This window comes from Tachysurus fulvidraco, chromosome 20, assembly GCF_022655615.1.
Source record: "Tachysurus fulvidraco isolate hzauxx_2018 chromosome 20, HZAU_PFXX_2.0, whole genome shotgun sequence".
In the NCBI taxonomy this organism is placed as follows: Eukaryota; Metazoa; Chordata; class Actinopteri; order Siluriformes; family Bagridae; genus Tachysurus; species Tachysurus fulvidraco.
The window spans coordinates 12806383-12823828 of NC_062537.1; the positions used below are offsets into that span (position 1 = coordinate 12806383).

A 17446-nucleotide genomic window follows, 5' to 3' on the forward strand; every position below is an offset into this window, starting at 1 on the left:
GCGCACAGAGTCACACAGTCGCGCACAGAGTCACACAGTCGCGCACAGAGTCACACAGTCGCGCACAGAGTCACACACACCTACCTGCAGAAGGTACTGGGTGCCCAGGCGGAGGTCATCTGCAATGACAGGGTTGTAAAAAGCTTTGCAGTTGTTGAGAAGCCAGCGCTGGTAGCGCAGCATGTCATTGTTCAGCTCCTTAAAGTTGGGCCTCCGAGAGCTCTGATGACAAGGAAACAGAAAGGCTCATTAAAGCGACATCATTCTGCTCATTTTGTGCTGTTGATTAATCCACATACCAAAAGGCTTTCAGCAGCATTAATCACCAAACACTAACAAGAACCCAGAATTTTATGAGGGGTCCCAAGACATGAAATGGGCAGAATAATAAATGCAGTGGTACATTTATGGCTGCCTGAGTCCAGTGTGTCCCTAATAAGTGCCAGGAAATTGGACAGATAGTCTAGTGTTTGGTTTAGTAATGGAAGATGGAGTGGTGCGAGCCAGCAGAAGGGTGCACTGGTCTTTTGGGTCCAGTTGTGGGAAAACAGTGTGTTCTTGATTAATGTGGTCTGCAGGGTCTGGCAGGAGAATGGCTGTAAAGTGCTTTTCACCTCAAACTCTTACATCACTGCTGTTCCCAGGACTGGCATAATGGAAACATTATTGATCCATGTAGGACTTTGACAAGGTACAAACAACAAACTACTGTGTGTTTTATGTAAAATCTGTGTAAATTAATAAACAATTGGAGTCTTAAAAAGTTAGTGTATATATGACTTATATATAGCAGCAAAGGATATCTTGTTGTGGTATAGGAAGTTCGGGAACTTACAATTCGCACATGGCCACACACCATCAGGCCAACGTTCTTGGTGAACGCATGGACGAGATGGAGTAGAGCAGGCCGAGAGTTGGGGGCACCGGTCATCACCAAACACTGCGGCCTGTGAAATCAAAACAAATTCACATTCATGAGCCCCTGCCTGTGTAAAAACCTTAAAGAAATAGTATCTTCCACTGCATTCATTAGAATACTTTTATGTTAAAGCTTTTATAAAGTAAACACAACTTCTGATACAACAGTGGAACAAATGTGGCTATAATTTTGTTATTGGTTTTCACAAGTCCAGCCTATCAGATCCAAGCACTTCTTTGTAAACTAGTTCCCAATTAGCACCTGCTGCTGATTCATGATATCATGACAGTGATATTAATGATAAAGCCTAAGACAGACCATGTATGATATGAAAAATATTTTCTCCAGGTTTTGTGGTTAGTTTGCATATTCTCATCCATGATCTAGCTCTCCCCTGTTACATGAGACTTACCAACCAGGGATATTATATGGTAAAGCTAAACACCACATCTTTTCAAACAAATGTAACAAGCTGTCAGATACCACCGAATAGCTAGTGTCGCTGTAACTGATATCGAAGACAGTAAAGCCGTCCTTCCCCTGAGAAAGCACAACCAATTCCGCTCCCTCCGAATCTCACGGTCTCCCACCGACAGGGTGTATACTTTTCTCTTGTGTAACCCAGAAGCGTCTGCTTTCCTTCATACACCCACACTGATTTACTTGTAACTGGACATGAAATGTCTCGGTTATCCTAACAGCATGACACCACATACCAAGCATTGTGTCTGGTGTTAAGAAATAGACAGTAAATAAGGCTTCACTGCAGAGTGATAGTGGTCAGAAAATATACCTCTTGGCCAGCTTCATAGAGTGATAAAGACACAAGTTTGGAATTAATATCCAAACACATTTAATGGCATGAGATGTTGTTGAATTGGTGCTTAAGGCAGAAAGGCTTGTGTCAATAAAAGGCATATTTTATATGGCTTCATTTCCTGTTCCTTTCGATATCCCCGAACAGTACCTTCTGTAGGACATGGTGCCCTTAGATTGGCACGAAGTTTGGTACAAATACACAAAAGCATTCCTGAGATATTTACTTATTTCCTGCTTGCACCTCCTTGTACGTAGTATCAGTACAGGAAATGTCTTGGATAGCCAGATGCCTTGGGACCCAAAACAGGTACCAAGCTCCAGTGAAACAGAACACCAGTAGATGCCACATTCCACATTGACACAAGCTACTGCTACATCAATGCACCATAATGTCAAAAGCAGTATTTTTCTCATGTAAGGCAGAGCAAATGATTCACAAAATGCATAAATACAGGTATAGAAACAAAATTATTGATTTGTGTGTCAGAACATTTGCTACAGATTTGATTTAATGCAATACCGAAAAATTTAAATGAATTCTAAAACAGATTATCAATGGATAATGTTTAGACCCACTTTTATTGTTGTGACTCAAATTTGGTGATGATTTGGAAATTTGTGGGAGCAACTTTTGCCTGATGTGGTGTTAGATTGAGGGTCATACCACATAACTGGACAAACTATGCATTAGAAAATCCCCCATAAATGGGCCAAATTCTATAAAAAAAAAACACGCAATTTTATGTGGTGCCACACAGTCCCAAGGTGAAACAATAATAATAATAACTAGAATGTACATTTCCTGAAGAAAATGTGAATGGTGCTTGCACGTGGCAAATCTTGGCACTCGGTTGCTAGGGTGAAATTTTAGGAATTTCCCATTCAAGTCTATGGGACTTTTTTGGCCGCTTTTTCGTCCGCTGTGCGAACATCATTGGTTGGATCGCTTATAAAAGTCAGAGCACACCTCTCCTCAATGAGCCGGTCGATTTGACACCTCATTCATGGGTCTAGGACAAAAGCTGTGAGACAAGTTACGCGCCGAAATTTTGTCCGGAAGAAGAATATCTCAGTATGCAAGATAACAAGAATGATGCTTTGCAAGCACCATTAATATTAATAATATTAATAATAATAATAATAATATTATAATGGTGTGTTGTCAAATTAAGTTGTAGCAGTGAGTGCTTGCCTTGAACCAATTAAACATTTACCTTTCTATGACCTCAGTAGATCATCTCCGGAGTAAGGAATAGAATGTGAGAAATTCAGATTAATGTACTTCAAAGCACATACTGTAAGAAGGAGGGATTATGGCTAAGCAAACCCTAAGTGTAACTTGTTTGATTATCGTGGCATTATCAGACGGTCCCTAATCCTCCACAGACTTATTGCCATGGGAACACTAACAGGCCACATGCTGGTTAAAATTTCCTCCATTTCAGCTCCTACAGTGCCTGCTAAGTAAACACTGGCTTAATTGTAATGAGATTACAGTCATTCTGAATTAATCCACCAAAATGTGGTTTTCCACCAACTTTTCAAATAACACGAAATGCTTATAGGACTCAGAGAACATGATCAGTGTGCCTGACTTATCTCTGACAGAAAATAGGTTTGATGTGTGTTGAAATATCAACCTGGGGAAAATGTAATCTGGTTAGACCAAGTACATATAGTGAGTAGTTTGATTATTGCTCCACATTATAAAAGGTCTTGTGATACTTGATCTAAACTGTTGGTCTAGCATAACTATCTATCTACAGCAGCCACAAACATGCCTACATGGGTGGGACAACAGGTGAGACGTCTGATCAATCTACTGATTAATTAAACTGGAGGAAGCAGGACTCTGGCTTCTGGCTAAATTGGATAGAATGAAAACTTACAGCTACTCTGGTACTTTGTGGCTAAAATCCACTAAGAGACCCCTGAGTACAGGGTCTCTCTCAGTAGTTTTGGCCCAGTAAAAAAAACAACAGATGTTTGACAAATTGAAGGCGGCTATACTGTGTTAGGCATGTGCTGTGTCCACTTATTCCATTAGAGGAATGTGTCCGTGCAAATCAATATCAAGATCTCCTGACTGATTACCTTTCAACCTACGATGAAACCGTTCTATCCTGATAGAAGTGGTCTCTTGTCCAGAAAGACCCCATCCCCATTCACAGGACACTATGGTTCACTGTCTGGTTTTGGCCAGTATGAAAATGATGTAAGTGATGAAGTAAGTGATGGACCAAATGATAAATCATATGGTAGGGCCTTCATACTCACTAGATCTCAAACCAACCGAACACTTCTGGAAGACTTCTTATATTTATCCATCCATCCATCCATCCATCCATCCATCCATCCATCCATCCATCCATCCATCCATCTATCTATCTATCTATCTATCTATCTATCTATCTATCTATCTATATAGCAAGAGAATGTTCACCTTGCTGTGTGGTTTACTGAAGCTAGAAATAAGAGATAACTAACTAGCTCACACTCCTTGAAATAAACCTTGGATGATTGGTTGAGCACAAACAATTCATTAAAATTGATTAAGCCTAGGAGGGGGGCACGGTGGCTTAGTGGTTAACATCTTCACACCTCCAGGGTTGGGGGTTCGATTCCCACCTCCACCTTGTGTTTGTGGAGTTTGCATGTTCTCCCCGTGCCTCGGGGTTTTCCTCCTATTACTCCGGTTTCCTCCCCCAGTCCAAAGACATGCATGGTAGGTTGTTTGGCATCTCTTGAAAAGTGTCCATAGTGTGCGAGTGAATGAGAGTGTGTGTGCCCTGCGATGGGTTGGCACTCCGCCCAGGGTGTATCCTGCCTTGATGCCCGATGACGCCGGAGACAGGCACAGGCTCCCCGTGACCCGTGAAGTTCGGATAAGCGGTAGAAAATGAATGAATGATTAAGCCTAATTATCTCAACTAGTATAACAACATCTATGAGGCCCCATTCATTGATGTGTGATGCAGTTAAAATTATCTTTAGCCAAGATTCACAGTGTTCTTTTATGTGTATGAATGTAGCAAACTGTCTATAATACGGAACACAAAGCACAAAAGCAAGCAAACAATGTCTTGAAAGAACAGTATTAAACTGGGCACTGGAAGTCATACAAGAGTTAAACCCATTATCAGTGACAAGCACACAGAGTTGGGTGGCTATGAACGTTGATGTTGCGAGCCCAGAATCAACACACTACAAAGAGACCGCAGCTTGTCTGCACACCTGCAACCACTGAAAAGCTCTGCACATGTGCAAGCAACCTGCACTCATTAAAAACGAATCAGGCAGGAAGAAAGGAAATGGACCTTGACAAACTACTGCAACAGTGATTTAAGTCAAGTAGAAAATGGCATCACATTCTCAGGTTTACAGTTACATTTTCTAAAGAGTCTCTAAATTGTGAAATCTGCATCGTCTGTACCTGAAGGTTTTCACGTGGTCAGCGACTCCACAGAGCTGCAGGCTGTGTGTGAGTGCCTGGTGGTAGGTCAGCGCCTGAGTGGAAGAGCCCCAGTTCACATCTGCAAATGGAACACATTTAATGTTGACCCTGTTAGAAACCGAGACACCTGTTCTTCCATTCTCTGACAATGACATTTATTTAGCCGTGTGTGTGCTTGTGGACTTTCACATAAATGACCTTTCCACTGCTTAAGACCACACGTACGCACACGCCGACACTCTGCATCCACACGTGTACACACACACGCGCACCACATGGGACTTCTCAGCATCTGTGGCCTCAGCATGCTGGTGACCCAGAGGGCTGATGACCCTCAGACTGCCCCAGCTGTTGGTACAGTCTCCATGCCAAACTCCTGCCCTTCCTCCTGTTCTCGTCCAGCACCTCTGCAAGTGTGGACATCTCTCACACTTATGAAGTGTTTCAAAAAACAGGCCAGTCTGTTCTCTGTACTACTTTTTCCTTTTAAAAGTTAGACGATTTATCTCAGTTCCAAGACAATGTTTTTCAGGCTTGTGGGTTGTACTGAACACTTTGGCTTAAGTGTATTTTCTGTCCGTGACTATTAGGCATGACTCACAAGCTTTTTACTGTCCATTATACACTCCTGTTAATTATACTGTTTTATTATTCTTCATCATTCTGCCATGTCTCCCTCTGATTTTTATAATAAACAACCACCTTCTTATTCTATAATTCTCTCATATTACCCAATTTGAATTATTTTTAAATGATTATTATTTTGACATTTATTTTATTATATATATTATATTTTGACAATATTTTGACATGATGCCTGTCAGTTTGAATGAACATGAACTGGTGATAATGAGATGGGCTTTACAGATGACTAATCAAATTATAAATTATCACATACACACACACACACACACACACACACACACACACACACACTATGATTGGTCTCATATGCTCAGCTGATTTTTTTTTTATCTAAAGTGATATGATATTAAAAAAATATCGATTCATATAACTTCATGTTCATTCATCCTTTTCTCTCTTTCATTTGTATAGCTGCTCTTTATTTTCAGTAATTAATACACTGTCCACATTATAAGAATACACTTTATTATGTGGTAAAGAATAATTCTGGGAATTTCGCCCTGTCTTTATCATCAAGGTGTTTCCTTGACTTAGAGTTGTCCCTCAATCTTTTTGGAACAATCTCAAAAGTTTTTTTTTGTTTGTTTGTTTTTCACACCTTTCTGTGTAAAGTCTAGTGGGTGTTTGACTCTTATCTGCATGTTTTCTGCATTGTGCTGCTGCTTCCTCTGAATGGCTGATTAGATAATCTGCAGGTGTTCCTAATAAAGTGGAGAGCGAGGGTGTATTTATTCATTCACATGAATTCAATTCATAGATGTTCTTCTTCATTCGTTTTTTTTTTCTCTTGGTTTCATTCATTTCTACGTCCTGTATAGGATTACACAAAATGCTATGCTTAGAACAAGTCTATACTATACGAGCTGATTCTGTTTTTTTCCCTGGCTGCGTCTACAACCAAAAATAGCACATCATCTCCACTGCAGTGTGTGAAAGTGCTGTGGTGCTGCACTCAGATGCCGCAGATCACAATGACACCCATATCAGCCGGGAGGAAAGAAAAAAGCCAGGAGGAAGAGGAGGGAGGGGGAGAAGAAAAAAAAACCCACAAAAACTAACCATTTAAATCAGTTCTAAAGGTCGGAAATGATTAGATCTCGTTTCTGCAAAATCTCACGTATGCATATCAACAACATCTGACCCAGTTTAACAGCGACAGGACGGAATTTGGATTAATCAATGTGAAATTCAAAATAAAACGCTGCAGAAAATATGACTAATTAACCCACAGGGACATGGCTTCATTATCCTGTTGATGTTTAAACATGTGGAGATAAATATCCAGTTAGACTGACCTGGCTTCTTGTAGTTGACGTAGATGTAGAGGGATAAGACGATGACGTTGGTCAGGAGCGCAGCCCACCAGTTGATGACGAACATAACTACACAGCACAGCACAGCTCCAGCCAGAGACACCCACATGTTGTAGTACTTAAAGCTGGGCCTCCATCCTGCCCAACACATGCACCAGTCAACATTTAGAGACTCACAGATGCATCTGGCCTCCTCAGAATCAAGTATCATTTGCTCTACAGTGTTGTGCACCAGGGGATATATGAAGCTTGTGCACTACATAAATCTAACTTATAAAAATGTATAAAAGCACACCTAACACTATCATCTTTACAACGGTACTTATTGAAAAAATATTAAACTAAGTGCGTAGAAATGTATAACTGCATAACTATAACTGTACATAACTCTATATAGTTATATAGATATACATTTACAAACATTCATATAACTAATTGTACAAATATAACTGCATAACTACATAAACAGTTCTGTATATCTGTATAATAAATTGCATCGTTGTACACGTACACAAATTACTGTATATCTACACACTGTAAATTTGTTATACTGTTGTCTATTTAATATCTAACTCTACTATTGTATACATGAGTAATTAACTGTATAACCATTACAATTATATAGCCTGCTAATCCTTTCTATAGAGTTCACCATAAAAATAACAATTTTTTTTTAAAAATTTAAAAAAGGGCATAAATAACTACCATTTAATGGTTCAGACGCTCTTCAGGAAGACCAAACTGTTCACTTTTCAAACTCTTATCTTTCTCCCTCTCACTGAACTGACTGCTGATTACTTAAACACACTCATATGGGATTTTTTCTTTATTATTCAGGACACGGAGTCATTGTTCCTGCTATAAAACTAAAGAAGAAATCTAAGCCTTGCTTAACGTCCTCCTGTCCTAAAACCTGCTAGAAACTCATCTTTCTAGAAGGTTGATTCATTTGTGGATGTAACCAACGTGTCGTCAGACGGAGACGGTTTAAATGCATCAGTGCCACGAATTTGCATAAGCATGAATACAGATTTGGATTAAAATGGAGTTAGCATCAGTTAGGATACATATGAGAGAAAAGGTTACAATAAATAAATGGGATTCTTTGACAAGGAGCTAGTGCTAGGCTAATGGGATTTTAGTAAGGTCAAGCAATTACACAGCTGAGCTGTTATACAAAAATACTAGAACGGATACATGACATAAAGGGTACATGTTGCTGCTCCAAAAAACATCAATTTGAAGTTGAGTGAGAGACAGAGGTAAAGTTCTCCGATAAATACTGCATCAAAAAAACAAAACAAAACAAAAAGCTCTGTACCCTTTACGTGCATGAAATGGTGAACATATAAACGTCAGAGTTAAAATGAATAGATATACCTGGTGGTCTTCTAGAGCTTTGGTATTGGAGGAAGAACAAACCTCTTTACACAAGGAATAAATGTGTACTTAAAATATGCTTGAAAGACAAATACAACATTTCTGACACTTCTTTTTTTTTTTTGAGTTTTCAAACTAGATATTAAAAACCAGTATTATAGTATTCACTGGAGAAAAAAACCTGTTTTATGATGAAAGCATAAATATTAGTTAATACATAATAGACTTAATAATGTTGTAATACATAAATGAATAATACATTACACTCACTGTCATTTTATAAGGTGCACTTTCTTTTGCTATTTACAATATCTGAAATGTTTACTTATATAGGAGAAAATGGCTAGAGGCTCGATATATGGAAAGTTACTGGACAGGAATTTCAAAATCGGTTCATATCCTCGTGTGTGAATGAATCTTTAACCATCTACATCTTGCAGGTTTTGTGAACTCCTGTTAACATGTTCAAATTTTTCAGTTGGTATCACAAAAGTAATAACTTTTTCAAAGTAATAGACACCTGAGAAGCTTTGAGAGCTCGAACTTAGGGGGAGACACCAAAAAAATTAATGACTTCCATTGATTATGGATCCTGCAACCAAACCTGCAACCTCACGTCATGGCAAATTTAGTCACCAGTCATCTGATACAACACTGACCACATCATACTGACTTCATTTCCCTACCTGCTTGGTGTTGGGGTCTAACGACACTCTATATTGTTTGTTTAATTCATTAGTTTCATTCATTCTGACCTACAATAGTTGCTATAATACTAAGAGAGTTTCAGTGCCATGACGGTCAGTGGTAAAGCTGTTTCCTTTAAGCTTTCTGACATGAGAATGTTTCTTGGTAACACGATAAGCTGCTTTTTTCCTTATTAAATTTGAGAGGAAGAAATCAGGGAAAGGCTGAACAGGGAACGGCTGCTTCTAATTATCCCCACTATCTTAACTAATGTTATGCAACATTATACGTAACTCTAAATGGATAAAAATCAAGATGCACCTCACATTTCTTCACACACACAAAAAAAAAAAAAAATTGCTAGCATTACCAAATTTGCAATTAAAGCTTTTAGGACATGGTGTCTTTAGAATATAATCAGTCCAAGTCATGTTTAACCCCTTACATGCTTATAAAACCCTCACGTGTGAAATATTAGCGACTTAAAACTTTCATGTGTCTTAATAAGTTTGTCTTTTTTTAAGACAGAGCCACATGTAAGTGTCTCTCCAATCCAAAAAGGAAAAATAAATAAATCGCTGTATCACAGTATATCAGTAATCACAAACAAGTCTTACCGGGAGAGTTGGCCAACGAGGCGTGGAACACTGAGAAATTGATCAGGGCATAGGAGGCCAGGAAGAAGTTAGAAATGATTGGTGCGATGACGTTCAGCTCAGCTGGAGTAAACAGAACACACTTTTAAAAGATATTTCATAATATAAGGCTCAAATTGTCAATCTAGTGTAGAAAACTAGCTGCTTACCGATAAGGATGAAGGCCAGCGCGATGCCGAACGTGAGGAAGTAGCCACGCAGGGGTTCGTTGTTCTTGCCATAACCTTTCCCAAATCCAGCAATGCCAGGATAAATGTTGTCCTTGCATAAAGCCTGAAGAAAAGAACGTCAATTTTACAATTTGAGACAGAGAGAGAGAGAAAATATGCAAGTAAGGTTTTTGAGCAAACTTTTATTACATAGTGTCTTGAAATACAGCTATTTATCCTTACTTAAGATGTTCAGATAATTTATTCATTTATTTAATGCAAAAGTAATGCAAAGCCTGGAGTCTTTCTGAAAGACAACTGAACACTGTGACTTGGATCAATCACAAGTTTGGCAGTCTCAGGAAACCATCAAACATTGACATTTTCTAATATATCAAGTTCTAGAGGTTTTTTCTAGAGGAATTTCCTTAATTCTCAATGCATCTCAATCAGAATTAAGCTGAAATCATTTTGCATTTAAAGCTGCTACGATAACATTTTTCTGGGATCTGATTTGAGCCGGCTTTACTACAGCACACAGCCAACGACCTCACAACCTCATTCACTCTGGGAGAAAAACACATTCAGCTTTAAAAAAAAACTGCTTAAATAAAAACATTTTTTGTCTAGTAAACATACATTATGTATATGTAGAGAAATGTACAGTGCTACAAATGGACACCTCTGCACTGCAAATCATAACAGTCCTACTGTATTATTCACATAATATTTATATCGGTTATATTATATCCATCATATTCCATATTATTCATATTTGCTATAGGTTTTCCTTCTTTCCTAGCCATACAGTAACTTACTAATTTTATTGTAATTCGATTCCAAGTCCATTTTTAAAAACATGGACTGTTGAAAAAGTTGACAATCTGAGCCATAGAGACAGATGATGGGTTTTTGCAGTCCATCACATTCTCCATTCCCAAAATGTACGTTTTGTCTTCAACATTTGCAAAATGGAGTCTCTTTATATTATTAACTCATGACTGTAACACTGAGTCTGCTTCAGGTTACAGGAGCAGGAATTTTACAATGTCATGTTAAACTGTGATACGGAGCAGATGCTTCCTGTGCTGATGGCAAGTCTGTCAGGTTGTGATGCAACACAGCATTTCCAAAAAGGTCACCTCCGTCCCTGTCTTGCTGCTGATGTGACTGGCTGAGTTTTGTCACTAAAATGATGCCAACTTTATGTCAACTATAAGGTAAATCTTATTAAGCAGATATCGGACTATTCACCTAATGTACTCAAGCAAGACGATTACTTTTACACATCAAAAGCTGGAAACCAAATTCTTCCCCAGCACTGTATTTATATAAATAAAGAATGAGGGCTTGCACAATATGTGAAGGTAGCAGCAGGAAGTCAGACACCCACCTGGAACACTTTGGGGGCACTGACCAGAGAGGCCAGGGCAGAGGAGAGGGTCGCAGAGAAAATGCCGGCTGTGATGAGGGGGCCGAAACCCGACACCACACTCATGATCTTTTGAGAGGGGAAAAAAACAAAAAGATAGGGGTATTTAGTTTTAGCCTGTTTAAGCAGCTTTTGTATTCTTTGGACCAATACACTTGGCATAATCTTACCTGAAAGTCATTGTGGAGTCCATACTTACAATCGGACTTAGTTGTGTTAGAAACCTTGCAGGAGGAGAAGTCAAAACCATACACACATTCAGCACTACTGCAGTTTGGAGCTGTTCCGTTGACCTTGAAACCGGTGGCGTCCCTCACAATGCACGCACCTTTTAATAAACATAAAAACTATTTCATTTGTGTAGCACATTTAACAGTGGACATTGTCACAAAGCAGCTTTCCAGATGAGATTAAAAAAAAAAATTTTTTTTAAATTAAAAATTCATAGACATTTATTTAAACGTACGGAAACACTACGACACAAACTCGCCTCAATGCCATTTACCTGCACTTACAGCAACACCCACATAGACGATGCCGGTGATAACAATAGCTAAAAGGGTTCCCCTTGGGATTGCCATTTGTGGATCCTAAAGCAAAAAAAAAAACAAACAAAATGCAAATACTTTTATGTTTTTGGCAGCAACTTTCAAAATTTTGCCTATAGTCAATTTTCAGACTCACTGCAAGATCCCCAGAGATGTTGGCACCAGCCAGAATGCCAGTAGCTGCAGGGAAGAAGATTGCGAAGACTGAGAAGAAGGTTTCACCTCGAAAGTCTGGCAGTAAATTTTCCAGCAGGATACCAGCTGAGGAGGGCAGTAAAGCAACATGAACATGTGTGAGGAGAAAAGCTGTGTGAGAATTATCTAGAGCTGCATTAGTATAAAAAATAGTCATACAATCGTAGCTGAAGAATCCTTCTGTTTTTTTGGAATCAATGGGGATAAAAGTGCCAATGAAGTAGTTGAAGATGGCAATGATTAAGATAACCAGCAGAAAGATCTGAGCCTGCGAGCAAAAAAGCGTTACGTTAAGAATTTGTTCTCTCGTATGTGGCCATATGATTACAAATCATGCTAAAGGTCTCACCTTAGCCTCCCACTCCATGCCTGCCACAGAGATCCCGAGGAGGATGATGACCGTTATGATTCCTACAATTCGGATGTCATTAGTCTTATCGAGCATGATGAGATTAGACTCCTATGAGAAAATAAGAAAAAAAAATAACAACAGATAATTCAATCAATTATCCATCTTTTACTACTATATATTTATATAGCTAAACAGAACCGTAACAGTTGAAATGGTACAGAGTGAAAAATAAAATAAAATAAATATCAACAACTCACATGAAGTAGCTCAACGACTGTCTCGGAAAAGCCCACGACGTACATGGCCACTGCCACAGCGTTGGCAAAGGCAAAGATAAGGCCAATAGAGCCACCAAACTCAGGGCCTAAACTTCGAGATATTAAATAATATGCCCCTCCTGCAAACAAAGAAAAAAAATAGTTTAAAAAAAAAAATAAAAATGTTCACTCCACACTGAGTTCGAGTTCTGTTTGGAAAGTTTTGCAAGAAACTATTTAAATGAATTTATCTATAATCAAAGATTAAAACAAATCCTGTAAGAATACAGAAAGAAAGATCTAGAACACAAAGACAAAATAAATAAATAAATATTCAGTTCTGCTGAATTAATAACTACAGCAGTGATTGGATGCATTATCACATGCCTTATGATCAGACTGTTATTTCATGGTGTGGTTTGAGAAGACCTTTCCTCTGTAAGCACAATCAGCTCTCCGTCAGTATAAACTATGATTAGAGTAACTTAAATTTGATTAAGCTTGAACACTGTTATTGCCCTTCAACTTTACTGGGGATTTTTACATCTCGCACAGGGATATGTTCTAGACAAAACATTTCCTGCACAAGTTTCTGTCCCATCTTGAAACAGAAACTGGTCCTGTGCACACAAATCCTGACCTGATGGGTGAACAGATTGCAGAGTAATCTTAGAAAATATAAATATCCCTGCTACGGTATGATTACACTTCCATGCAGAAAGCAAAGGTTCAACAAAAACAAACAAAAAAAAAAAAATGCCAGGGAGTGACTACTATCTGTTTCAGACCTCTGCAACAAAAGAGGTTTAGTAACACCCATTGAATTTTCCCACAAACTAAAACTCCATGTGCTTCCTTTTCCTCCAGGCGAGTCATAGTGAGCAAGTCACAGGCTGGGGCAGGAGGTCAGGGTCATGGGGTAAGTAATTATAGATACACTGGGTATGTAGATACTGTAGATGAAACTGGAACAGAATGGAGCGAGACAATGGATGTATGCCTCATACCAACAGCAGTTCAATTCTCTGCTAAAACTTGGGAGTGAATTGAAGTTCTGGCTGTAACAGATGATACGCCGGTCATTGTGCAGAACACAAATATGCCATCCACGATGCTAAAGAGAACAAACACTGCTGCTCTTCTCTAATTTCACCTCAAGCCCTGTTCGGCTTGGACTAATTTTAAGTCAGTTTATATACATACACACTGTCCATATTGACATTGGGGTTAAGATTTTACTGTAACTATTTATTTTTTCGTTTATGGCACTCGGGAACTATACGGTACTCGTTACTCCCCCTGCCAAACTAATGCAAGTTTTGAATTTAAAATGCTGCACCATTAAAACTAGATTTAATTTGACTAGATTAACTGATATAATGACCATACACACATTGGGAAGATGACAATCTCTGTAATTTAGACACATCATATAAATATCACTCATCCTGTGTAAATCTAAATCATCTGGCAGTACTTCTTACCAGGCATACTGTATATCCGCAAATTTTATCCTATATAAATAGTACATTAGAGGCAGCCATGTTATGTGTAACTCTGTGGTCATGTATATCAGAGGTCACTATGCCCTTCTTATGAGCTCTCCATTAGTGCAGCGTTGGCCGGCCTCAGCAGAGACCCGTTCCCCACTCATATTTCACAGTGTCCTGCCTGCCCAGTACATTTTCTCCTGCTTTCCAAGCCTAAACACTTCCTGGATTGATACATCGCCTTATGAAAATCTCCTTATCACATGCCACAAAGTAAATGTACACTATAACCCGTTTTTGTCCATCAGCACAGCCGTCATTTGGAGTCATTTGTATATGATGTATGAAGGACACATCAGCTACAAAGCCAGTGTCTTATTAATTTTCTACATGTACAGTACGTAGGAACCCAGTTGGGCCTTATGCAATATCCTGACCTTCTGGAGGACGTGATGACAAGCGGGTAGGATGCATTTACTGGATTTCAGGTACGATAATTAAATTTACTGGATTATAAAGATGGCGCAGTCACTTTGGCAGACATTCTAATGTTATAAAATATTTGCGCTACAATGGCAACTGATGCAGTTTAACCTTCCATTTATAGGAACATTACTATAGTAACTTAATAACAAAATAAAAATAAATTATAATAAGTATCCACTTGAGTGGAACAGCATCTTACAGTCCAGTAACCAAGAATCTAGTTTTCATAACTGAATGGTTGAACATCCATACCTTTTTCCCCCACCATAGCATCCATACACATTTTACATGAAATTCTGCAGGAAAAGTACAGAGTGACAACCAGGGCTTTGTTGCCATTTTTCTGAATCCTGCTCCAAATCAGCTCACACACACACACCTCTTCACAGTAAACTAAAATTGCATGCACAATAAAATACAAAGAATCTGCTTGGATGTGTATGACCCATTATAGTATAAAGATGATAAAGGAGCTGATCACTGAGCCATTACTCAGTAGCTTGCTGAAGGTACATTAGATGGTCTTTACCTGCGCTACACCAATCAGCCATAACATTAAAACCATGGACATGTAAATGGAATAATGCAGATTATATCGTTACAGTGACAACTGTTAAAGAGTGGGAAGGGGCGGGATTTATTAGGCACAAAGGGAACAAGAAGATCTTAGTGTTGAAATCAGGAAAAATGATGAAATCAGGAAAAGTGTAAGAATCTAAACAGTGATGGTTAGAGGTAGCCAGTGATGGCTAGTATTCCCAATATACAGTAGTTAGTACCGCCGGTTAGTAACGACAGGGCGACAGGTTCACTGATGTGTGTGAGGAGTGAAGGTTAACCAGTCTGGTCTGATTAAAAGAGCTATTGTAGCACAACATACTGAGAAAGTTAATGCTGGCTGTGATGGAAAGGTGTCAGAAGACATCACAGCTTGCTGTCTATGATTCTGCATAGGAATATTGCCCGTGCTGTCCGCCCCCAAGAGCACCTACAATGGGCATGTGAACATCAGAACTGAACTAAGTAGCAAATGGAGCAATGTTCTGATGAATAGCGTTTTCTTGTGAATCATGTGGATGTCCGAGTGCCGCGAATCACTTATCCATTCCTAAAAATTGCTGTTACAATGGCCTTTTTCATCAGAATAATTCTTTCTGCCACACTGCAAAAAATATTTCAGTTTTGATTTGAGGAACATGAAAGAGTTCAGAATGCTGACTTGGCCTCCAGATATCTGACTGTGCATCTGTGAGATGTGCTGGACAAATAAGACATTTAGAGGTCCATGCCTTGATAGGTCAGAGCTATTTTAGTGACACAACACAACTGGATTCAGTGACCTAAACAATATTAGGCAGGTGGTTTTAGTGTTACGGCTGATTGGTGTACTGTATATGCCTTGTGTAGTGCAAGATCTTAAAATGAAAGTCAAACATTAAGTGAAAAACCTTCTGCTTGAAGTCATGACAAATGTGGTGTGGTGTTGCACTTGGATACCTCCTCGCACAAAACCGTTGGTCGCTATGGCCGAGGTGGAGCAGCCTGTGATGGAGGTCACAACGGTTGCCATGAAAATGATGACGCAAGAGCACACTGTGTAGGGGGAGAAAATAACAGTCACATACTAGTATCTTAAAGCATGGAAGGAAAAAGTCCTTTAACAAAAAGGTGGAGGAATTTTAAAAGATCTGTTGTGTCTAATCAGTTGACACCTAGCTGAACACAGATATCTGCAGCACACATATTAAACACTCCTCACACTTGTGCAGCTTCCAATGATTCACACTTTGTGTCAGTACTTGGAATGGATTCTGGAAAATGGTTTTGTGTTTGACATTTAGCTGCAGGTGCCACTTTGCAGAAACATTTAGCATGGGAATGCTAAACGGTAACAGGGTGATGGAAGGCCGTGGAGGTTGTGTGAATTAAGACGCTAATTCACAGGAGCTGCACAGAGACAGCGAAACCTACCAATTCCAGCCTGGCCCACGATCCATGTCATGCGGATGAAGAGCATCACACCCCAAATGTTCAACATGCAGCGAACCTGCGCAGAGGAAGGATGACGGTTAGGTTTTAATGCAGACAACCAAGCAAAGCCTTTTTACCAAACCTCAACATGTGTAATCAACTCTCCACAGTGATGTTGTGCTTGGAATGGAATCATGTCTGACGTAGATATGACACCAACACTGTCTGATGCAACAAATGCTTTAAAACATCTCAACATTTTATTCCCATCTCCTCGATCTTGTATCTGGTTTTTGTGTGTGAGTGAGAAGGTGGAAATTGGGATGATGTTATTAACTAGAGGAAGCATGGCTCACATGTCAAAATAAAAAGAGGAACAAAAACCAGACATTAAGCTTACACTTAAGTCAAGCTTTAGCTAAAAGCATACTTGCTTGTGCTCCCTTACACACACACTCACACCCCCTCACACTCACACATACACACCCCCTCACACACACACATACACACACCTCCTCACACACACACATACACACCCCCTCACACTTACACACATACACACACCTCCTCACACACACACATACACACACCCCCTCACACACACACATACACACACCCCCTCACACACACACACATACACACCCCCTCACACTTACACACATACACACACCTCCTCACACACACACATACACA

The 17446-nt window shown here is 39.3% G+C and overlaps 1 protein-coding gene across 3 annotated transcripts in view; it reads right to left on the reverse strand.

The window, feature by feature from the left end:
- Positions 1-17446, reverse strand: part of slc12a2 (solute carrier family 12 member 2) — a 56698-nt gene that overhangs the window by 10838 nt on the left and 28414 nt on the right. For all 3 annotated transcript variants that reach the window (XM_027173626.2, XM_027173625.2, XM_027173624.2), the window contains exons 3-17: positions 16754-16829; positions 16280-16375; positions 12807-12946; positions 12547-12657; positions 12357-12465; positions 12139-12263; positions 11960-12044; positions 11625-11782; positions 11416-11523; positions 10023-10146; positions 9835-9936; positions 7133-7288; positions 5172-5271; positions 836-947; positions 85-222 (exon numbers count right to left, since the gene is read on the reverse strand). In XM_027173626.2, the coding sequence (XP_027029427.2) occupies positions 85-222; positions 836-947; positions 5172-5271; positions 7133-7288; positions 9835-9936; positions 10023-10146; positions 11416-11523; positions 11625-11782; positions 11960-12044; positions 12139-12263; positions 12357-12465; positions 12547-12657; positions 12807-12946; positions 16280-16375; positions 16754-16829 (1740 nt within the window). The remainder of the gene's footprint in view (positions 1-84; positions 223-835; positions 948-5171; positions 5272-7132; positions 7289-9834; positions 9937-10022; positions 10147-11415; positions 11524-11624; positions 11783-11959; positions 12045-12138; positions 12264-12356; positions 12466-12546; positions 12658-12806; positions 12947-16279; positions 16376-16753; positions 16830-17446) is intronic.